General features: G+C 53.5%; 7 protein-coding genes across 7 annotated transcripts; 3 read left to right on the top strand and 4 right to left on the bottom strand.

Moving 5' to 3' along the window:
• Positions 1 to 470: 470 nt before the first annotated feature.
• Positions 471 to 1,691, bottom strand: BDP81DRAFT_325622 (uncharacterized protein; the record flags this gene model as incomplete). Its single annotated transcript, XM_060584993.1, has 2 exons — positions 471 to 1,221; positions 1,279 to 1,691. The coding sequence occupies 2 exons, from the start codon at positions 1,689 to 1,691 to the stop codon at positions 471 to 473; spliced, it is 1,164 nt and encodes a 387-aa protein (XP_060442705.1).
• An 845-nt stretch (positions 1,692 to 2,536) lies between these two features.
• On the bottom strand, positions 2,537 to 3,187 carry BDP81DRAFT_325491 (ubiquitin-conjugating enzyme; the record flags this gene model as incomplete). Its single annotated transcript, XM_060584982.1, has 4 exons — positions 2,537 to 2,600; positions 2,682 to 2,887; positions 2,956 to 3,035; positions 3,115 to 3,187. The coding sequence occupies 4 exons, from the start codon at positions 3,185 to 3,187 to the stop codon at positions 2,537 to 2,539; spliced, it is 423 nt and encodes a 140-aa protein (XP_060442704.1).
• Positions 3,188 to 3,643: 456 nt separating this feature from the next.
• On the top strand, positions 3,644 to 9,473 carry BDP81DRAFT_354014 (endosomal peripheral membrane protein). Its single transcript, XM_060586259.1, has 6 exons — positions 3,644 to 3,883; positions 3,941 to 4,007; positions 4,071 to 4,451; positions 4,501 to 4,589; positions 4,640 to 7,141; positions 7,190 to 9,473. Exons 1-6 carry the CDS (start codon positions 3,806 to 3,808, stop codon positions 9,290 to 9,292), a joined length of 5,220 nt encoding a protein of 1,739 aa, XP_060442703.1. The 5' UTR covers positions 3,644 to 3,805; the 3' UTR covers positions 9,293 to 9,473.
• Positions 9,474 to 9,815: 342 nt separating this feature from the next.
• Positions 9,816 to 10,704, top strand: BDP81DRAFT_65525 (uncharacterized protein). Its single transcript, XM_060596112.1, has one exon. The coding sequence runs from the start codon at positions 9,996 to 9,998 to the stop codon at positions 10,572 to 10,574; it is 579 nt and encodes a 192-aa protein (XP_060442702.1). The 5' UTR covers positions 9,816 to 9,995; the 3' UTR covers positions 10,575 to 10,704.
• Positions 10,705 to 12,911, bottom strand: BDP81DRAFT_65533 (general substrate transporter). Its single transcript, XM_060596113.1, has 4 exons — positions 12,241 to 12,911; positions 12,066 to 12,178; positions 11,163 to 11,983; positions 10,705 to 11,106 (listed from the first exon to the last, which is right to left on the bottom strand). Exons 1-4 carry the CDS (start codon positions 12,644 to 12,646, stop codon positions 10,836 to 10,838), a joined length of 1,611 nt encoding a protein of 536 aa, XP_060442701.1. The 5' UTR covers positions 12,647 to 12,911; the 3' UTR covers positions 10,705 to 10,835.
• Positions 12,912 to 16,575: 3,664 nt separating this feature from the next.
• BDP81DRAFT_65511 (uncharacterized protein) lies at positions 16,576 to 17,024 on the top strand. The gene has a single exon (XM_060596111.1). It carries the CDS (start codon positions 16,623 to 16,625, stop codon positions 16,887 to 16,889), a length of 267 nt encoding a protein of 88 aa, XP_060442700.1. The 5' UTR covers positions 16,576 to 16,622; the 3' UTR covers positions 16,890 to 17,024.
• A 134-nt stretch (positions 17,025 to 17,158) lies between these two features.
• BDP81DRAFT_452017 (dynamin family protein) lies at positions 17,159 to 20,152 on the bottom strand (the record flags this gene model as incomplete). The annotated part of the gene is made up of 3 exons (XM_060592705.1): positions 17,159 to 18,578; positions 18,639 to 19,899; positions 19,963 to 20,152. The coding sequence occupies 3 exons, from the start codon at positions 20,150 to 20,152 to the stop codon at positions 17,159 to 17,161; spliced, it is 2,871 nt and encodes a 956-aa protein (XP_060442699.1).
• Positions 20,153 to 21,641: the final 1,489 nt, after the last annotated feature.

Here is a 21,641-nt window from a genome sequence, read left to right as displayed (position 1 = left end):
TCTTAGTGCTCATGCTGGGATTCGAACTCGAAGCCTGTCGTCGAGTAGGCTATGGGCGAAGACATTGAATGTTGTTGACCTTGAACCACTCCGCCACCCAGCCAGTTTGACCTGACCAACCGACCTAGGAAGGCGCCTGCTGTGCTGGTGACAGGAATGGACTTGAAGGGATATATGAAGGCTTCCTGCGTATTCACATGGTGGTGAATACGGTAGCGGTGAGACCTGGAAATTACCAAGGCAGCGCGTCAGTCCACGGATGCTAAGCTTGTACGGGACTTCAACATCACGCAAGACAGTGTGCCAACGATGATTTTGATCAAGTCAATTTGAACCTATGGTATGCATGGGCATTTCCCTCGCCCGTCTTTTTGGTTGAGTGGGTAGTACTAGTACATAATGTGACACCCGGCGATTCTCCTATCTTGTATGTCTGTCCATCAACGCCGGCTCCGTACTCTGTAAGGTATTCATTTCTGTCCTGCCGTCTGGTCGAAGCTCTCAAGCACCGAAGCCTTCAGCTGCTTGGGCTCTCCAGACGTTCCTCCGTCGGACTCCTCGTTGTTGACGAGCTGCTTCGCCATCGTCCTGGCTTGCGCCTGGCCAACCTTGCCGTAGACGCTCAGGCCGGTGGCAATCATGCTAGAGATGTCTCCCACGTTGCCGGGGACGACGACAGCCGTGCTCTCCTTGGCCAGCTTGCCAAAAGCGTCAACGTACTTCTCGGCAACCGACAAGCTGATGGCGCCTTGTGCAGCATCCTCGCCGTCGGCAATGCTCTTGGAGACGGCCTCGATACCGGCGGCGGTAGCCTTGGCCTTCATGAGGATGGCCTCGGCCTCACCAGACGCCCTGTTGATCTGCTCGGCGCGCATGGCCTCGGACGCCAGAATGACGCTCTGCTTTTTACCCTCGGCGATGTTGATGGCCGACTGCCTCTGACCCTCGGAGTCGAGGATCTCTGCGCGCTTCGAGCGCTCGGCGGTGACCTGGCGGTGCATGGCTTCGACGACGCCGGCGGGGGCGTGGATGTCGCGGATCTCGTAACGGAGGCAGGTGACACCCCAGGCCTGGGCGGCCTCGTTGATGGCGGCGGTGATGTTTGTGTTGAGGGCGGCCCGCTCCTTGAGGACGTGGTCGAGGGTCAGCTGACCGATTTCGGATCGCATTGTGGTTTGCGCCAACTGGGAGATGGCGTATTCGGCATCTTCGACTCCGTAGCTGGGGGAAAGAGGGTCAGTATGCTACAATGGGATCGTGGAGGGCGTGTCAACAAACCTGGCCTTGTAGGCGTCAAAGACGCGGGTGTAGAGGACACCATCGAGTTCGAGGGTGACGTTGTCGGCGGTGATGGCGCTCTGACTGGGGATCTCGAGGGCGTTTTCCTTGAGTGACTTGACGTAGGAGATGCGGTCGATGAAGGGGACGAGGATAGCCAGACCGGGTTCGAGGATGCGGTTGAACTTTCCCATGCGCTCAACGATCCATGCTGTTTGTTGCGGAACGAAGCGGATGACGGTGTTGGCGGGGAGCGACGACCTCTGGAAGTAGGATGGCGGGATGCTGGAGCTGGAGCCGAATGCTGATGGAAGCAGGCTCTTTGTGCTGGTCTGGAAGCCGCGCGACTGCGACTGGACGAGAGCCCGTCGCAACGGCGCGGAGAGTGCGGCCTTGGTTACCGCCGAAGCCATGTCTGCTGCATTGACATAGATTGAGATGCGTGGATCAGATGGATGTTGCGAGCTCCAGAACAGCTCTCACTCAGGTCATCAGCTAAGGCCAAAGAAGATCGGTGGATCCCCCGTCGTTTGATGACCGGGGCAAAAAAATCCCATGGATGACGGAGGCTGTAGCTGCCTACCGATAATTAGCCGACGGCATCGGCCGAGGCCCACCGGCTCTGATGCTCCCGTTCCGTGGTACCATGGGCATCCAGGACATCCCAGACACGAGGCCTTGCATCGTCAGCCTGGAGACCAGACGGCACATCTATTCGCAACGGACTTGAAGCCCGGATAACTCTGATTTCGCATTGGACCGTAACCGTATTGATGTTGGCTAGTCATGAAACCCAGATCTCAAAACATTCAGCATTATGCCAGTCACCACGATAATCAATCATAGGATCCATCATCACCTACCTCACTCTAACATGATTCCTACGCAGTTACTGACCCCTAGTAAGGTTGCCGCCTGGAAAACTGCGAGTGTCTAAGAAGATCAAAGTCCAGCATGGAGTCAGCAGATGTAGCCCAGAATGTGGTACCCAGATCTGAGTCTCACACCCGTAGAGGTGCATGCTTTTGACGGTGTCCTGCTGCGTCACACTCTGTCCAGACTCTCAAAGCAGGACGATACATTGTCTTCCTTCGGAGTCCTTTCACAAGCACATCAAAATGGGGGAAGAGAACTTTGGGTGTGAAGAAAAGTCGTAATCATTGAGCCATACTACCCATGCCATGTGTACCGATAATCAGCCCGACCTACCCAGCCAAATCCTCTTTCGCGCATCGTTGGGAATCATGAACATAGGTCACTACGGGTATGTAGAACCTTCGGGAGGCTGGGGGATCTTCTTGTTCGCAGGAGCCGCCATGTATCTGGAGAAACGAAGGTTAGCCTCGCCTTAAGAGGGCTTACAGCACTTCAGCCTGCACCGAAATGCATCTTCCCCAACATACCTTCTAAGCTCAATGAGGACGGTCTCCATGGTGTTGTCTCTCTTCCAGTTGGCAAGGCAGGGAAGCTGTCTGTGGTCGACGACGCCGTTGCGAGAGTTGACGCAGGGCAGGTTGACCTGGCTCACAAATTGTATCGTGGGAGGCTCGTCGGGATAGTTGGGACCGCAATGCATCTTGAGGGAGTAGATTCTGTTCTCGTGAACGCTCTGCAAAGGACCGGTCAGCGATGCGCAGCACCTCAATGGTGGCCGGTAGGAACAAAGGAAATACTGACGTGAGGGGGTCCAAGAATGGTTCCATTCCAGTCGGACATCAAGAGGTCTTCGGCATCGTTCAGACCGTAGGAGCAAGCCTCTGCAGCGGAAAGAGTCAGTAAGAGATGCGAGGTGCGCAGGGCGGCTTGCTTGGTGCTGCGTTAGAGGGGCTCAAGTACCTGCTCCGAGACCCTTCTCGCCCTTCTCAAGCTCCTCGAGGAGCCTGAAGTTGCGTGGAACCTTTGCGCCCATGATGAGTTGTGTGTGGGTATCGAGAGGTTTGGGGTTGGTGTGTTTGTCAAAGGGCGACGGAAAGATACCGCAGCAGCGTAGATGTTCAGAGTTGGAGGGGTTGCGAAGTGGGAGGAAGGTGAGTGCAATGCGGCCCGGATCTTAGGTAAGGTCCCTTGGTGGGTTAGGTTGGTGGGACATCTCCTTATAGAAGGGGCCACCGGTGTAATTCAGCTGGCTTGCGCCTGAAGGCGCTGTCACTGTCGGCCCAGAGGCCCCAGACAGCCCAATGCGCAGGGGCCAGCGCGGGGCACCACAGGGCGGTGAACCACTTTGGGTGTTTCTGCCGCCTGAGCGATGTGGATACCTTTATGCGAGGTGTCTTAGTCATCATTCAAGGTGGACAGCTCACCTCAATCGGGAGCTGTGGATGAGCTGCCAGGCGCAGAGGAGCAGACGCAGCTGTCCAAACCGAAGCTCCCTACCTTGCCTTGTTCATCCCTACCAACTCGATAACTCTCGACAGGACGCAGCCTTGAAATCATCTCATAAACCATCTTTCTTTGCGTTTGTTTCTTCGTTTCACTGAGGTCCGTCGTAGATCGATGATGGACTGCCCGAGAGGCCACCTGTGACAGAATGACGACCCAGCTCCTGGCCACGGAGCTAACGAACCTCATCCAGGAGAGCAAACGGAAACACAATGACCTCCGACAGGTGTGCAAACTACTCTTCAACTCAATCAAGACCCAATACTAACATGATTTGGACAAGGCTGCTGAAAAGTCTCTCGAGGAACTCAAAGGGCTTAGAGGAGCTAATGAAGCTCAAGCTGCCAACGGTGTGTATTCACCCCCTGTCGATCTTTCCAAGCTATGGACCCATCACTGACCCCTCGACACAGAGCTTGCCCAGAGACCCAACTTTGTGAACCCTTTCATCATTGCATGTGGCACCAAGAATGCAAAGTTTACCGGAATTGCCATCGTATGCCTCCAGAGGCTCATCGTCGCCCGTGCTCTTCCTAGGGGGAAGCTGAACCAGGTCCTCGAAGCTCTGAGAGAGGCAACCTCTGCTGGCCTCGATGTTCAACTTAAGATTCTTCAGGCTTTGCCATCGTTATTACAGAACTATGCCACTGATCTCAAGGGCGACCTTCTCATCACCGCTTTGAACATTTGTTTTATCCTCCAGTCCAGCAAGAATGCTATTGTCAACAACACCTCAGCAGCAACCTTACAACAGCTGGTCGTATCTGTGTTTGACAAGGTGGTGGCTGAAGACAGTTAGTCTCCCATGTTTCCACGTCAAATTTCTTTGCTAATCATGGATAGAAACTACACCAAACGGCCCTCCTGCTGGCGAAGCACCATCCGGTGATGGCACGGTTGAGCTGCGTGCAGCGGCACTGGATGCGTACAGGGTATGTCGTACGTTCATGCTAGATAATACCTGCCACTGACACCTGCTTAGATATTCAACGACTTATGCCTCATGACTGAGAACCAGCGCCCCGAGTATTTGAGATTCTCTGGACTGCCACAAACATTCGGGTTAGAACTGATAGAGTCTGTTCTGACTAACCATGCCGCCGTCTTCTCGACCCACAAAGAACAAGCACACATCCTACAGATTCGGGTCATGCCCTTCATCAATGGCGCACTGAAAGGAAAACCCAACTTTGCCACGTCTGTTAGGCTGGTTCGGATTCTTTATACTCTCCTAAGACGCCATATCAACATCCTCCCAACCGAAAGCGGAGATGCACTCGATATCCTGACGCATCTACTGGACCAGGACACGGCAACATGGAAGAGAGCACTGTGCCTAGAGGTCTTCCGAGGCATCTTCTCAGAGCATGCCCTGATCCGACGGATCTTCGTCAACTACGACGCCAAAGAGGGCGAGAAAGATGTTCTCAAACATGTGACTGCGACCTTTGTGCGGCTTAGCACCGAGAAGCCGTCTGTGATTGGTCTTGGGCATCAGTCAACAATTCCGGTCATGAACCCTTACGCTAGCATCGCATCGTCAACCGATCAAGCCATGCTCGAGACCAGCGGCGTCACGGGTATCATCAGCGGCTCCGTCAGCGCAGACGGCTCCAACGTGGGCATTAGCACGCAGTGGAGTAGCGTCCGGGTCCCTTGCATCGACCAGCTCGACAAGACCGAGGCACCATCTGTTCCGGATTCTTACATCTACAGCTTGACTTTGTCTTGCATAGGATCGCTCTCCGAAGGTCTTGCCAAATTCATCCTTCCCCTTACCGTTCCTGGAGACGGCCGCAATCGCAAAAAGAGCGGGAAGCAGGAAGTTGGTCGTGACTCTCCAGCGCCTGCCCAAGAGGATGCAGATGGATCGCGGGCTGCGTTGGAGCGAGCTGCATCATTCAAAAAGAACCCCGTTCCGCTTAATCCTCTCGCACTGGATGATCATCCCATGCACAAAGAAGTCAAAATTTGTGCCGCCATCATCGAGGAGTGCTGGCCTGCCATCCTTGCTACCTGTTCTACGTTTCTCTATGCTGCTATGGACTCTGAGTACTACCACAGTCTCGTAAGGGCGTTCCAGAAGTTCGCGCATGTTGCAGGCTTGCTCCAATTGTCTACCCCGAGAGACGCATTCTTGACGACGCTGGGCAAGGCGGCAGTACCGCCGAATGTGTTCACGGCATGCCTAAATGCAGGGCCAGCTCGACCAACAACACCCACACCGACCACAGAAGCACCCAATAGCATTCTGAGCAACGCGCGAGGGCTACTAAGTGTCGATAGTCTTGTTACTCAAGTATCGCCCGTGGCTGACAGAGGTCGACAGCAAGGGCTTGAGGGGAGCCAGATGACGCTCAACACCCGTAATCTTCTATGTCTGCGAGCGCTCCTCAATCTTGGCATTGCTCTTGGCCCTACTCTCGGTTCCTCATGGCGTATCATTCTGGAAACCTTACAACAAGCTGATTTCGTGCTGTTCTCCACGAGTAAGACTCCTGGCCGAACGCCGCTTGCAACCAAAGGAACGGATCAACATGCCGAGAACGAAGCAAATGCGTTGCTCTTGAACTTCAGCAGCGAAGTCCGCGCCGTCGAGACGGCAGCATCTCGTCTGATCGAGAGCACAATCGACTTTCCCAATGACGCCTTTGCGCAAGTTGTTGAGGCAGTATGCAATCTCTTGGAAAGAGCAAAAGACGACAAGCAGAAGACAGAGACTGCGGCGCAACCAAAATCGCCCACGTCAGGAGGCATGAAGCCGACGCAAGCAGGTCAACACCGTCGGGTTCTCAGTGTCTCTACAGCAGCCACCGCGGGACCGAATCAAGAAGACCACTTTGCCCTGGCCAAGCTGGGTGATATTGCCACGATCAACATCGATCGATTGCTTTCGTACTCGCCAGACATATCCGGATGGACGCCCTTGACTTCCGAGCTGATCCATATCATCAACGCTTCCTCAATGAACGCTTCTGTAAGGCTTCGAGCGGCGGAGATCCTGGTTAGGCTGGCTCTTGATGCAGCCAATATTGCGGCTACGATGGAGCGCGAACAATGCGGCCACGTCCAGTTGCTTCTGCTTGAGGCTCTCCGCGATGCACTATTGCCTCTGCAGCAAGAAGATAGGGAGGTCACTGTCGCCAGTCATAGCACTGACGTCGAAATTCACAAGGTCGTCCTCGAAGGACTGAAGAACTTGCTTGAAAATTGCGGCGAGACACTCGTTAGCGGATGGGAGATCGCTTTTGAGATTATCGGCTCCATCTTCATCAACAAAAAGTTCGCCCCCGGAGAACGTCGGGGCTCCCAGACGAACGTTCTCATGACCCGATCAGCGAAGCTTGTTCGGTCTTCTTTCAATTCTCTTCAACTGATCTGCTCCGACTTCCTAGCGTCCTTGCCGAATTCTTGCTTTCTCATACTTGTCGATACCCTTTACAAATTTTGCTCACAAGATGATGACCTCAACATTGCGTTAACGGTATGTTACGAAGGGTCAAGCCCTTAGGACCAAGCTAATACTTTGTAGACTGTTACGTTCTTCTGGGTCCTGTCAGATTTCCTTTCTGGCAAGACCGAAACCCTCCCCGTCAATGCCGACCTGATGCAGGGCTCAAGTATCTCTGACCTGGCAGCCTTAGCCGCAAACTCGGAGCACATCGCCTCAGACGCCGCTCTCTGGATGCTGTTGCTTCTGAGACTCACAACAGTCACAGCTGATGGACGTCTGGAGCTCCGTAATAGCGCAATCCAGACCTTGTTGAGAATCTTTGACGCGTACGGCGACAAATTAAGCCCAGAGGCCTGGTCCACCTGCGTCAAATCTGTGGTTTTCAAGCTTCTTTCGTCAATAGAGGAAGAGCTCCAGGCTGCGGCAACCGATAGTACCACCCTGCAAGACCGCAAAGAATGGCACGAGACAGCATCCGTTGTATTGACCGGTATTTCGGGGCTCCTCACGACCTACATGGAGCCCCTATCCACGCATTCTTCCTTTAATGCTCTGTGGCAAGAGCTTCTTGGTCACTTTGCTACCCTGCTCGACTTCAAGGTGCTCACAATCAACACGGCCACGTACAAGGCACTCGGCAAGGTCATCAAGCTCGATTACGACCCCGGCAGACCAATTTTTGACACAAACACTGTCAATGCGGCATGGGAGCTGTGGTCTCGCGGGACACCCGTCTCCCTAGACGAAGAGGATGGAAAGAAGGCAGACAACCAAAATTGCCTCATCGCCTACGTCGCGGCTTTCCACGATGTGTACCAACTGGTCCAGTCAGATCTGACAGTGGACCGGGTCCGCCAGATGTTGACGCTCTTCCGAGAAGCTCTGCAACAAGCCACGGTGGGAGCCTACGTGAATGACATTGAGTACGTCACGCCGCTGCAGAACCAGGTTATGGAAGCCATCAAGATGGTGCGGACAGACCTCGCCGGCGTACCCTCGGCCATGATCTCCCAGGTGGCAGAGTTCGTCCGCCTCGCCTTCAGCGACGAAGCACTCAAGGCACTGAGCGCGACGCAGAGGAGAACATACGTGGCCATGTCAAAAGTCAGCATGTCCATCCTGCAAACGCTAATCCTCCGCAACGCATCCGACGCAGACATTTATGCCAGCGAAGCCTTCTCCTCTGCCCTCTCGGCCCTCTCCAAGCCCGTTGTCCTCAAGTACGGCTTCCCCATCGTCACCAAGTCAGCCCAGCCATGGCGTCTCGCGACGAACTCGATCCTCGCCATCTTGGAAGCCACGCTGCCACAGATCCGGGCTCTCGAAATCCCACGCTCCACGCTCCAGGATATGTGGCAGATGATTGTCGGAATCGCCGACGGCGTCGTAAGCGCGGACACCAACGCAGCGCCCTCATCAGCAGACCTCTCGGACGACGAGTCCTTTGACATTGCATCCTTCCACAAACTCCGCGAACTCATCATTCCATCCCTAGGAGCCGATGCAATCCCAGACAAAACCCGCAAAGCCTACGCCGAAAGCCTCTTTCGGACCTCCATCATCCACGACCCCTCGCCGACCGAGTCCTCCCTCCTCTTCGGCTCCAGCAGCGATGGCGCCAACGGCCTCGCAGCGCTCTACAAGAAACGCACCGGCCGCACCGTCGACCCCCTCCCGACCCGCCGTGACCGCATGGCATACGTCTGCGTCGACGAGCTCTTCTCCCTCGTGTCCACCTACGACGTCTCGAGCCTACGCATCGTCGTGCAGCCGCCCACGCCCGCGTTCCCGCTCCCGCGCTCCGCGACCTCGCACCTCTCGGAGGCGCCACAGGCCCTACACATCAGCATCGCGCGCACCGTCGCGCCCTTTTTGATCCTCCGCGCGGCGCTGACCGTCCGGGCGTACATTGCCGACCAGCCCCTGCGAGGCCGCATGCCGCAACCGCTTTCGCAGCGAAAGGAGCTGTTGCGCGTGCTGCGGCAGCTGGTCGATTTGACGTCCGAGTCGGACGCCATCCCCAGCACGCCCAACGTCGATAGCGATGGGAGGAAGCACCTGCTGCGGCTGTATCCCCTCCTCGTCAGTGCCGTGCAGGTGGCGGGCTCCTCTGGGGACGAGGCGGTATTGAAGCTGTGTGTGGAGGCTCTCGAAGTTGTTGGGGGTGAGCTGGGTGTTTAAAGAGGTTGTTGCACAATTGCTCTGTTTTCAATGTATCATTACCTACTTTACCTATTAGACCGACATGGCCAGCAAGTTGTAGATCGTCGTTGCACTAGCTGATTGATATGGGAATTTCATGCTTTAGCGGTCTATAGAGCATCATCATCACTCGTCAATTCCAAGAATGCAGTTCAATATGATTTATCGCCTCCTTCGAGATTTCACGAACCTAACTGGCACATCACGCACTATCGCTCTGTATTTCGAGGACAATCTCGCAACAAACGTAAACAACCAAAGCAAAGGCACCGTACCCCCTTTTGGCGTTCAAGAGGTAAGTCACGACTCTTCGAGCATGTAACGGTCAGAGGTAACACAAACTCCAAACACGCGTGCAGGCAGCCAGTCAGCCGTACCAAGAACGAGAGGAATAAGCAAAAACCGCAAACAATAACGGACAGCTCTCCCTTCCGCGCCCCTTACCAATGCATCTTCATCCTGGTCTCTGCAAATTCTTCCCACAGGCAGCGAATCGTGTCTGTTCAGAATGCCGTATGGACTTCCACTGTTCTACTGATACTTTGAGTTCCCTCTTCTCCTAGGCAAAAATCAATTTCATCATGGGTCATCGAAGAAGGCCAACAAATGACAGCTAGTGCTTTGTCTGTAAAACGAAGGCTTCATAGTAAGCTCTCAAGCCTTCATACCATGAACCCAACATATGCACAGATTCATCCATCGTTCCCTGGATTGTATGTGCAATACACACAAAACGAGGGTACCCAAAAAGGGGCAAAAGGAAGCAAACCAAAATAGTCAGACCCCAAAAGCCATCTTTTCAAAACGCATAAGCATCCCATCCCGTCTACTCCTCCCCCGTATACGAGGGGGTGGAATCCCACCGGTTCAACGGCCCGCCTCCTCACTCCTCCCGTGTCTACCTCCAACGCCAAGTAAACGACGCCTGCAGGACAAACAAACACCACCCCCATTGCTTCTCCTCACCAAAGAATTCCCACCAATTCCCCTTCTCGTATCCAGAGATCTCGTGCTTGTGGATGCCGGCACTAGCGCGACCTCAACCTCCATTAGGAAATCTGGGGAATATAGGGTTGAGTTCTCCCTAGGGACGGAGGGGGCCCAGCCAAGACGTGAGCAAAAGCTTGAGAAGGAATTGGCTTTTTTCTTTGTTTGGAGAGACATTGACAATCGGTCATGGCATGGGAGAAACTCGGATTTGGTGATGGCTTCGAATTACTGCAGAGACCCCATGATGGAGTCTACTACAGGTGGTTTATAGCCTGTTTGTGACTAACGAGAGTAATTGATAAGGCCTCACTCAACAAGGCACCTTACATCCGTAGTGGGACGTATGAGTGTCTTGTGTCGCGATGTCTCTGGTATCATGAACAACCTCAAATTCTAAGCCCAGCCAATGCCGGGCTCGCATTACATCCACCACCTAGCCCTGCTAGAACCTTCCAAATGGCAATGCAAAACGAGGCATTGTTTTTGGGTTCTCTTCCATTTCCTGTCAGTCACTCCGCAAGAGGTCGAACATTTAGGCAGCCGTCTTCTCGCTGTGCGCGGCGCGGGTATTGATGTCCTCCTCGTGGATGTTGGCATCAATCTCCTTTTCGACCTGGGTGAGATCGACGTGCGCGACAGCGTCGTCACCGTCAAAAATCTTGGAAATCTCCTCAAGGGTAGGACCCTTGGTCTCGACGTAGAAGAAGTAGACGAAGACGAGTTCGCAGAAGTCCCAGAGGGTGTAGAACAACATAAAGTTCCAGTGGTTGGGGAGCTCGTCCCATGCGATCTTGTTGGTTTGGCTGATGTTATGGTTAGCTGAGGGATTGAGTACATGTGGAAAATGGGTACAACATACTTTCCAATCGCGAGGATGGCCTGGACGGTAATGTTCATGATCATCATGCCCTTGGCACGGAGATGGAAAGGCAGGACCTCGAGACCATAGGCAATGAGAAGACCGGAGAAACCAATATCGTAAAAGATACCAAAGATCCAGATGAAGACGAGCTGGGCGTAGCCAGAGCCTTGGTTCGTGCTGTTGGAGTTCTCGAAAACGGCACCGGTGATGGTCCAGCAGACGAAGGATACAACCATACCGCTGATGGCAGTCAGGAACAGTGGGCGACGACCAAAGTAGTCAACTGTCAAGGCGGCACCGATGGAGCATGAAAGATCGAGGATGGACTTTCCGGTCGAGATGGCGAGCTTCTGGTTCTGCTCGGTGATACCGGCACCCTCGTAGATGGCGTCCATGTAGTTGGAGAAGATGGCGTTACCAGAGTACTGGGAGATGATACCGAGGGAAATGATAATGGCCAGACGCCAGCGGTTCCCCTTGGTCCTGAGGAAGTCGACATAACTTGTCGTCTTGTCGGCGTTCCTCTCCATCAGAATGGTCTCCTTCATCTCGCGGAACTCGAACTGAACAGTAGCGTTATTGAAGTCGCCGCCAGCATGGTGCTTGGCCAAGACGGCGAGAGCCTCCTCGGAGCGGTCCTTGTTGATGAGGAAACGCGGAGACTCGGGGACCCACCAGATACCGATGAGCTGGATGACGGAGGGGACAATCTGGATAAAGGTGATGGATCGCCAGCACCAGTCGTTGTTTACATATGAGGTTCCCCAGCCGATGGAGGCGACGATCAGGGCACCTAGGTTCCAAAGACAGTTGTAAATCTGTTCACTCAAGTCAGTCGTTGCTCCATTTGTACAGAAGGTTTATATATGGTATTCGGGGTTGGGTTGGAGAGAAACCTACAGCAGTGACAGGGCCACGGTGCTGAGGGTGGCAGATCTCGGTCAGCAGCAAAGGAGAAGCCATCTGAGCAAGTGAGTTGCCGAAACCCAGTATGAATCGACCGCCGATGTACACTGAAATGACAGTCAGCCTCACGTTCCAACTACTCGGGAAGAGCGAGAGATCTTTGACTTACTTCCCCAGCCGTTACAGAAGGCCGTGACGGCGCCGCCGACGATCATGAAGCAACAACCGCTGACAATGGCAATCTTACGTCCGAAGTTGTCTGCCACGTAGGGTGTGATGAAGTACGAAACAATGGAACCGATGTTGAACATGTTGATGAGGATACCGAGCTTGTTGTTGTCGGAGACACCGTCGCCAAAGTAGTCCTTCCATCGCTGCATCTGCTGAGAGGTGTTCACGAGCATACCATCGTAGCCGGTGGTAGCTGAAGCGACCATGAGGAATATAGTCGAGAAGTAGAGCTTGCGAAGATGGGGCTCTCTCAGCCAGTACACCTTTTCGAATCGCGGGGCCTCGGCCTGGGCGATGTCGACGTTGTCGGCCACTTGCCGGGACATGAAGGCCTTCTTCACCATCTTGGCGGTGTTTTATGGGTTACTTAAACACTGGTAAAGGGTTTTAAAGAGAGAGTGATAAGAGAGGGTATTGAAGTTGACTGGCCGACTCGCGGGTGAAGAGGGAAACGGTCTGTGAACGAGGAGGTCAGGGTAGAGGACTTATATGCGTTTCCTCACCTCCTAACCCCGGGATTTCCTCAGCTAGGGTAGAAGCATTGGAGTTCTCTCGATCTGCACGGCTGCTGACCCCGGAGCTAGTCTGCTCACCCCATTCGGACGTGCCCACCCCCGTGAAGGAAGCGTCTGGGGGAGGCGGGGATGCATTAGGAGCAGGGATGTGCGGCGGCGACGGCACGAATTGGCGGCATGCGGGTAAAGATGGGCTGGATGATTGGAGTGGGTGGCTTCTCTCTCCAAAAGACATGGAGTTTGACCGATTCCACGTCTCGAGTCTCGACTATGTGAACGGGCGTGGTCGCGCATCTCTGCCTGGCCTCTCGGGAAAGCTCAAGCAGCTCTCAGGTTGCTCGACATAGACCCAGACAGGCCTCAGTGGGATGGTTTTGTGCGGCACAGAAACATACCACCTGGTACCGGTGCAAGCATCGACATGGATTCCAGGGTCTGCTGCTTCGTGATTCGTGGCCCGGGCCTGGTTGCATTGGGGGATAGATATTCGACACACCATTCATGTGCCACGCGAGCTAGCCAATCGTTTCTGACTTTCAAAATGGTCTTTCCAAAAGACTCATCACCGTGCCGTTTACGTGATACTCCGACTCGACGTGCAGGGGTATGGAGAGGCTTCCCCATGGGCCATGGGTTGTTCTGAAAAGAAAAGTAACAAAAGCAATGTTGGTGCTTGTACCGTTTGCCAGAAACGTTCTGGAGTTGTATTCCGTGACCTGTTGGTATTATGACCCCTAGATCGTACTCTCGCGAGAATGAGTGCAGTAAGCCTCGGCTTGTACCAGGCATCTCCGGTCCGCCGGTTCATCCCTCGAGGCTAGTCCCCATAGCCCACCGTTACGGCTACACATTGTCTGCAGTTGGAATTGGTTTAGAATGTCCAACCAAGTAAAAATTACTAGCTGGATCCCAACAAACTGGTAATGTCACCGCGACAATGAAGCACGCCAGCTGGCTAGCGAGAGCTTCTATCAAGCGGTTGGAGGTTCTTTGGATTTTGGATTCTGGGGCCCGTAGAAAGCTCTTCTGTGTGGATCTTCCGTAGTCTATGATGCTTAGAACTACGTAGTCTGGCGCTCGATGTACTGTATATTCAAGTATATTACCTGACGCCGGTTTGGTGGCAACAATGGCCATGGACTTTGATGCTTCCATTAGGTTGGCTTATGCCTGGCGTGAGTCAGCTCCTGTCACCAGAGGAAATTCGAACCACTTGGACCAAAGAAAGTCATGCTCGAGGTGCGAGGAACTAGCGTACCAGAAATTGATTGAAGAGCCCTGCTCATCCGGGGCTCGATGCGGTTCAGGTGTGAAGCTGGACTGGGGTGCGGCACATGTGGCTTCACAAGAAGGGCCGTCTGGATGAATGGCCGGCAAAAGGCAGATGCAATTAGCCATGTCCCCGTCATTGGCCGACATCTTCATAATAACTATCAACAGGTTATGAGCAGTTGGAACTGATGGTGGTGGGCGAAAGACGTCAATTGGACTCGCCTAAAACTCATCATGCGGGTTCGAGGCACAGAATGCCTTTGGCGAAGCGAATTAGGTGACAGCCCTCGCTCGACGGAGATGTTCAATCGGCGCAGGTCAATATCGAACGGTTTTGTGGCGGCTGGTTCTCCACAAAATTGCTGTTGAATGGTCTATTTCGAAGAATCGGATGCCGTGTGTTGGCATTTCAGCGATTGACGTTTGGGCTGATGAGATTGTGTTGCGGCCTAGAATAGGTATGTGCATGCTCGACATTTGAAGGGCTCCAGATTGATAGTTGGATATTGCATAATCGGCTCTTGCGGTGATCTATCCGAGACCCTGAAGAACCTAGGTCTCCTGATCTTGATATCTCGAGTTCCAAGTCACTTTGTAGATCCCAGCGTCATCTCATGAGACTCAGGCCGGTTCCTTTGCGTAGAGGACTGCCAGAATTCTCATCAAGAGCGAGCGAGGAAAGTGCCGACAGACTCAATTCCCTCGGAGTCTGGCTCGACTCGGTACGTGCTCAAGAGACATGGACGCATACCAGTTAAGTTCCGGAGTTGGAGCTAATGGATGTACACTTGATGAACGGTAAAGTCCTTCCTCGACTGCAGTAAGGGTTTGTCGCCCAAGAATCATCTCGTGAATCCTTGGTAGCTATCCCCTTATGCGTGAACTGTTTCCGTATAATTCATTCGCGATAATCGAGTAGGTTGAAAGGGCCAAGGCAGAGAGCGGTGCGCCGGCGCCGTCTATTCTCGCGTGATCATGCAATCCGCATTCCTATGGAGAAATGCTGGAACGCCGCCGGAAGCTTGAGTGGTTGAGAGAAGCGCCCCCTCGGAAGGCAGGGCCGGTATCTGACAGGAACCTAACTTGATACCCATTGGGACTAGCTCGTCTAGGTCTCTGATGCTCCTAGGACGTTGGAGAGCACAAGGTCATGTTGCAAAGCCTCGTTACTTTCGTCCCTATGCCAAAATTGGACCCAAGCAGTCGGGGTTGGGCGACCGGAAGGGCCGTCAAGTTGTCAACTGATCTGAGAAAAAAGATAGAAGTCATCCCGGACAGACCACTTACCGCCGACATCTTGGACGCGCTCCCTTTTTGGGCAGGTAAGGGCTGTCCGCAGGACCAAGTAATCGGCACCACTTGGCCTCTATTCGTCGATAGGGTGGGCGGTGTATATACATGAGGATCTGTTGTCTGTTTGCCCGGGTTGATAGAAAGTTGACTCAGTTTCCGATCGTCGCTGCTGGCTCGAGGCTGCTTAGGGCACACCGAATGCTTGACACGATCGAGTTGGCAACAATCTACAGTTGATCACGACCTTTGTTACGGGATCTACGCAGCTTGCTGACTTGGCTTCGCGAGGTACGTGTTGGTAATTGCTCGACATATTCAAAAAGCGTTGGCCCGGGCCTCGTCCGCCGGCTCCATGGAAACTTGTAGATCCGTATCGAGAGGTCATCCTGTCATTGAATGAATGTCAGTCCCAAGTTGTGGCATCCGAGCTTGACAATGTCTCATGACCCACCAACAATGGCAGCCGGAAGCATGGCACGATGCTTCCAAATCCGGGGAAGCCCACTGTGACTGACACTCTCCCCGGACCCCAGGCTCAGGTCCACAGCACTAGGCTGAACGGTTGCTGGGAGTATGCCGCTGGACTGGAGCAGTCTAGCGCGTGTCTGTGAATCTGATGCGCGGTTGTTTTGGCTGGGCATCCCGGCAGCCGGCGACTTCTATTGCTGCACTACTGAAATGGGATTCTTCTGACTTGTCTTGCCTTGCCGCACCCTCTTCACAAGATGGAGTGGGTGGTAGAAGCGGCTGCGTGTTGAAAGTCCGGTCCAAGTCTGTACATTCTGGTTAGGTCCTGGCCAATTTAGCCGACAGCGAGGGTGGTGAAGCGGTTGGCCGAAGTCCTAGGCGAAGCGAAAGACGACGCCTCTTTAGTTGGTTCCAGGTCCACGGGAGGTAAACAACGCCGGTTAAAGTCGATGCATGGAGTTTACCCCAGAAATTGTCAGCACGAGGAAAGGGGCACTGCGACGGTGAGGGCGCGGACAGAACCAACGCAGCGGGAGGATGGTCGTGGCCATGGGTGTGTGGTGGGATGTAGATGATAAGTGAAGGTTGGTTGGAGAAGAAGAGAAGATTTGCATTTGGCGGCGTTGGATGCCAATTGAACAGAGTCCATCCTGCTCCATCTCGGGCCTTTTTGCTCTGGCCAAGACATGGCATGGAGTTCTCGCCTTACCATCCGTAGTATGCCTTACCTCTACTTCCTCGGGTAACTCTTCCCTGTTGCCCGATCGTCATCATGGCGCGTTCTTCCCATCCCGGCTTGGCTCTCCTTCTTTTAGACTTCCATGGACCGTTATTCTGGTGGCTTGGTATAGCCCTGTCAGCAAAACATATCAGAGTCATCCGTACGGAATGGACCATCCATTGGCAAGCCATTGTCTCGACTCCTCGCCCATCATGTGCGGTCCAAGGTTATGACACATCTTCGTGTCTATTCTCTGAGCTAGCTAACTACGTGCAATACTGGTATTTTCTGCGAATGTGCCTTCCGACTGGCAAATAAACGATCCTGTGACCCTCCTTAGGTATCCGAAACTCCATTTCCTCACGCCAAATGGCCACTCCTAGCTGTGGCAATCAGCAACACGATCTCTCTGATACACAAGATCGGACCCCACTGCGATAATCGAACATTTTTACATCCGGGCTTCACCCTTTGCCAAACACGGCCAACGAATCCCTTGCCGCCAGAGTCGACTTGCGGCTCAAACTTTCAGCAAATCTGTGGGCCAGCAATCGTGTCGATCACCGCGGCATTGTATGCTTGTTAGCTCAACATCCTCCATCAACATCCATAGTCTCAGCAAAAGACTCGCCATAAGCCTCAAGCGCGTCTCTTCCCTGCGAAGACGACCCGAAAGCGCCCTCCAACTCGTTGGTGGTAATCGAGTCGAGCGCCTTGTTGAACTTCTCCAGCTCGTTCTTCAACTGTTCTCTCTTGCGAGCGGTCGCTTCATCCTCCTCCATCAGACGTGCAAACACAGTCTCGTCACGACCACCGATGAGACCAAGGTTGTTCTCGAGGAAGAAGTCGAGATCCTGGACAATCTTCGGCATCATGCGGGACGTGACCGACAGGCAGACCGTGTCGGCGAAGCGGAGAGCGGACAGCATATAGTAGCCTCGGATGTAGGCAGCCACCCTTAGCTCCTTATCAAAGGTGTCTGGGCCCATCTTCCCAAGCTCCTGGTGATGCTTCCGCTCCTCGTTCGTGCGCTGCTCAGGTGTCATTTGGTCCCAATCATGGAACTCGTAGGAATCTCCCGAGAATGCCTGCCAGCGCATAACGTGGCGGTAACGCGTGAGCACCCGGCTTTCAGAGCGTTGATAGTCTTCAAAGGCCTTCTGATTGACCGTGAAGAGCTGGAACGTCTCCATGTCGTAGATGTCCTTAATAAAAGACATGGCCTCGCTCCGATGCTCCCTCAAGAATTCATTCATGAGGTTGGTAGACTTCTTGAAGATCAATCGCTTCATTAGGGAGCCAAAAGCCTGGCCAAGGGCGTAGTCGACGATTCGTTGAAGACAATTCATAGTCTCTTGCAGGAAGGTTTCCATGGGCTGGTTCCAAGCCTTGACGGCTTGCTTGCACAGGTCTTCATAGACTTCGTCAGGCACAATACTAGGCATGCCTGCCTTGGTCTTGGCCTTGATGTCTTCACGGATCTGCGCCAGTGTCCGAAATCCAGCGCCATAGTTAGCGTATCGTTGGAAAGGCGGGGCCAGAGGCGTTGGCTGGGGTGGTCTTCGGCGAGAGGGTGTCGATGGCGCCGGACCGCTGTCCTCTGTCTTGATGGCAGCCGAGAAGGAGCCACCGCCGTTGGGGGTTGGTCGGGGTCGTTTGGCAGCTGACTGATGTTGGCCGTAGCCGCCACGCTTTCTGTTCGAAGGGGTGACATTTGGTGCGTTGTCATCCTCGTCATCGGAGATTTCAAGGACAGGAATGTCCGACTTATCCTTCAAAATGAACTTGGGCTTCATCTGAAGAATGCAGTCCCGGAAGCTGTCCGAAAGTGACCCGTAGTTAGAGGAAAACTTTCTACCGCGAAGAGTTTCCTTGACAGTGGAGGAGAACGCCATCAAGCTCTTGCGGACCTCCAACTCGACATTGTTGGGCAACTCGGGAAGGGTGCTAAGCTCAGCTTCGATCTCACTGAGCCTCGTCTGAACCTTGTGCTTTATAGAAGGGAGACTGAAAACGTCAGTATCTCGTCGAAATCTAAGGGAAAGACAACTGGGGTAGAACACTTACTTCTTGGCGAATTCCTTGCCCAACTTCTCGGAGAGAGCAATCTTGAGTTTCTCCACGCCACATCGCTCGCGGAATGGATGGAACTCCTCTGGCCAGCGTTCACTTGCATCTTGGTGAAAGAATCCCTCCTCCCATCTCTGTTGCTCGTCGAGCTTCTGGTTCGACGGCCTAGAGGTAATGAAGAACTCGTGACCAATCTTGTGTGCCTCACCGCGCAACATCGACAGCCATTGACTATTGTTGCCTTCAGGAAGAAGATCGGCCTTGGTCATCACTCCGATAGTCCTTTGCTGAGCATGAAGGACACGGATGATGGAAAGCGTCGAGGACGTCTCAGGGTCGACATTCATTGGCACAGCCCAGATGATGAGGGCCTCAGAATGGGAAATGTACTTGCGTGCGAGGTTCTCGACCACTGACACAAGATACTCATCTTCCTCGCGTGCCGCATTGCGGAAGATGCCAGGCATGTCGTAGAAAGACAGATCAGGCAGGTCCGGGCCCTTGATCTCCAGGGCGACGGTGTTGGGGCTGAACTTGGCGAGCGTTCTCTCTGCCTCGTCGTCCAGCAAGCACTGCTTGGTGATGGCGCCTGTACCGGGAACGTACAACTCGTGGTTCTGATCATGGTTGAGAATGGCGATCTGAGCCCATTTCAGGACAGTATCGATGTCCGACTGGTCGTAAATAGTCATAAACTCCTTCACCACTCGCGCTTGCTTCACCCAAGGCGGGAACGGGTTCTCCGGAGTGACGTCGGCCTTTGTGAGGTAATGATTCGGAGGCCGGAAGGCGTAGTCCTGCTGAAGAGAGACACGGCAAGACCACTGAGGACCGCCACGGTCGCGAGGGCCACTTCGAGAGACACGAATGTGGACGGGGCAACGAGTACAGACGCCCTCGCTGCGAGGGAGGTTGAGACCGGCAAGACCAGACATCAGGCTCGATTTCCCGGCAGACTGGTCTCCAACGAGAACGAGCTGAGGAAGGGCGACATCGTGGGAGACGCCAAGCTGCTGTAGTTCACCGAGAGTATCGTTGAAAATCTTCACCTTTGCGCCAATATCCCGGAAGGAGCCATCGAGGAAGGAATCGTTCTGCATGGGCATGATGGGCGGATCCATGTCGCGGTTTCTAACCTGGAGCAGAACGGGCTCACTCTCATCGAAGGTTGGGTTCGTGAGCGCAGTCCGGGCAGTGTGAGGGGCAGTGTAAGCACCGTGAGGAGTGGGCAACAGGCCAGAAGTTATGGAAGGCGTGGCTGTTTGATGGTTAGATGTCGAACTTGAGAAGCTTGGTAAGTAGAAGAGAAGAAATTACTCACGGGCGTCTGATCTCAAGAATGATTGATTGACATCAGTAGGCCCAGCGTAATGAGAGCGGGCTTGATTTCTGTTGTGCTCTGGGGAGCCGTTGTAGGTGTTGGTGAGAGAAGGTGTGGGAGAAGTATTGTTCTGATGATTGCCGGGCTCTGGCTTGACGGTATGACCTCTCGACGCTCTTGCCTTCGTCATTTTGAGTGAGTTAGGAGGAAAGATTTTGAGGGTAAAGTAGAGGGTCGATGAGGTTGAAAGCCAATATTTCCGAGGTGAGTGTGTTAGGTACCTCAAAGAGTGGCAGAGGGTCAATTAACGACCCAACCCACCTCTAGGCAGCAAAAAAGATGGGGGACAAGTGAAAGAAGTGTGTGAGAAAGAGGTGACAGAGGTGAGAGGTAAAACAAAAGGTCAAGTGAGCCCGGTATTGAAGCTGAAGCTGGATATCAGGCAGGCGAAGGGAAGGAGCTCTGGGGCGCTTCAAAGCTTTAAGAGCTCTTTCCTCGTTTGGGTGACCTGAGCAACCACAAGTCCCGCTCTCCTGGAGCTCTCATTAAAGTGGTTGTTAGTGTTAGGAGGGACATGAGATGGTGCAGCCCACTGTTGGGTTTGGGAGCAACAAAAGGCGATAATAATCATGAAAAGTATCAGTATGTTATTTTAATTACTTGGAAAAAACTTTGACACATTTTCCGATATTTCCATCGCCGTAATGCTGGTGATATCTCACCATGTCGCTTGTGAGGTGAGGTAGCTACTATCATGGATCATTGGGAACTGGAGCGAACGAGGTGCATCGTCAGTCTCCCAGCAGGCAGGGATGTCAGGGACCTCAGGGGCGCAAGATTCGAAGAGAATGGCTGGCAGTGGAGCTTGGCTCCGGCGATCCCCTGCGAAGGTATCAGAGACGCGACTTGGTACTTTCTCAAGCTGTCTGAGATGCACAGCTGCCTGCTAGATTTTGCCCAAGATGAGTGCATCTTCACCTGGTCAACCAAGTCACTACTCACCTTCCAGGCACCACATTGTCGCGTGTGCAGCCTGCTTTACACGTCTTCGACACGCTCAGGTACCGACGCGTAAATTGATTTCATCGATGCCAATTGGAGAAGCTTCCTGCAAGGTACCTGCAACCTCTTACATGATTTCAGATTCCACCCCAATCGGTCGCCGATGCTGTCTTACCATGCCATGGTATCTGAGAGTTGCAGATGAATCATCTACAGCAGCCTTTCAGCTCCCCGTCTCTTCAAACTCCAAGCAGATAGCCTGCCTTATCTTCCACAAGATGTCCATTAGGAGCGCTTCCATAAATCTGGCTTGAATGGTAGACAAAAAGGAATTGCTCCGAAAAAGAAATGTTTGGCTTCTCAAAGGGACACGAATGAGACGTTGAGTTTGTCGCATGTGGTCCTGGGCCACTGTCTACCTAAGGTACGCAGCAATAAGGTACCTTAATAGTGGATGGAACCTAGGAGGTACGGACTATTGCTTATCGGTAGCTTGGAGACCACCTGGCGGGAGGCTCCTTCCTGCCACGCAAGGGAATCCATTCCACCCCGCAAAGGGTCCTCCGCAGTAAACAGGTACACCTCTTGACAGGTAAAACAGGTGCCTCACAAAGTCTCACGATAACACCAGAAAGCCCCCGCAGCCACATCTAGAAACGACACGAGCCACCTGGTGA

Source organism: Colletotrichum phormii (genome assembly GCF_030913505.1).
Source record: "Colletotrichum phormii strain CBS 102054 chromosome Unknown BDP81scaffold_16, whole genome shotgun sequence".
In the NCBI taxonomy this organism is placed as follows: Eukaryota; Fungi; Ascomycota; class Sordariomycetes; order Glomerellales; family Glomerellaceae; genus Colletotrichum; species Colletotrichum phormii.
Note: the sequence above shows the minus strand (reverse complement) of the source record. Positions and strands in the feature narration are given on the sequence as shown.